The sequence below is a fragment of the Dipodomys ordii genome, unplaced genomic scaffold (genome assembly GCF_000151885.1).
Source record: "Dipodomys ordii isolate 6190 unplaced genomic scaffold, Dord_2.0 Scaffold1071, whole genome shotgun sequence".
In the NCBI taxonomy this organism is placed as follows: Eukaryota; Metazoa; Chordata; class Mammalia; order Rodentia; family Heteromyidae; genus Dipodomys; species Dipodomys ordii.
Window position 1 is genome coordinate 2894 of NW_012268287.1, and position 589 is coordinate 3482.

The 589-nt window shown below is 54.5% G+C and overlaps 1 protein-coding gene across 1 annotated transcript in view; it reads right to left on the reverse strand.

Moving 5' to 3' along the window:
- Positions 1-589, reverse strand: part of LOC106001944 (40S ribosomal protein S8-like) — a gene marked incomplete at both ends in the record, with an annotated part of 3476 nt that extends 2887 nt beyond the window's left edge. The window contains 2 exons of the mRNA XM_013036881.1: positions 8-98; positions 491-589. Coding sequence (XP_012892335.1) covers positions 8-98; positions 491-589 — 190 coding nt within the window. The remainder of the gene's footprint in view (positions 1-7; positions 99-490) is intronic.

The following is a 589-nucleotide window of genomic DNA, read 5'->3' on the forward strand; positions in this document are numbered from 1 at the left end:
TCAGAACCCCAGGAAAAGTTGCCCACATCCAGCCTCAGAGCACGGTATTTCTTGTTGCCACCCCGAACTCGGACTGTGTGTATGCGACGGGGGCCGATCTGGAAAACAGGAACCAGGTTATCAAACTGAACGATTCTGAAAGGAAAAAGACACGTGGCTGGACTGAGGTAGCTCAGTCAGTGTAACTATGACAAGTCCTCGCATTGGCAAGTGGTAAATAAGCAACCAAGACGGCCGCAACCACGCCTAAGGAAACTTCCTCATCATTCTAGCCACCTCCAAGAGGAAAAAAAAAAAACCCAAACACTGACATCCCTATCTCCAGGCAGGCCACGATCACAAGCCTTCTGATAGTACCTGGAGCCCACCCCTGCAGTTTCAACACAGCACCAATCTCCACCAAACCAAGTCCTGGAGGCCGGGCGCAGAAACCACCTTGCAAGGCTGGGAGGGCGAGGGCCCCTCCCCACCTGCCTCCAGAACCACGCACCTTCGTGTTGGCGGCAGGGCGTCCCAGCTCATACTTCCGCTTCTTGTGGTAGGGTTTCCTTTTACCCCCGGTTTTGCGGCGCTTGTGCCAGTTATCCCG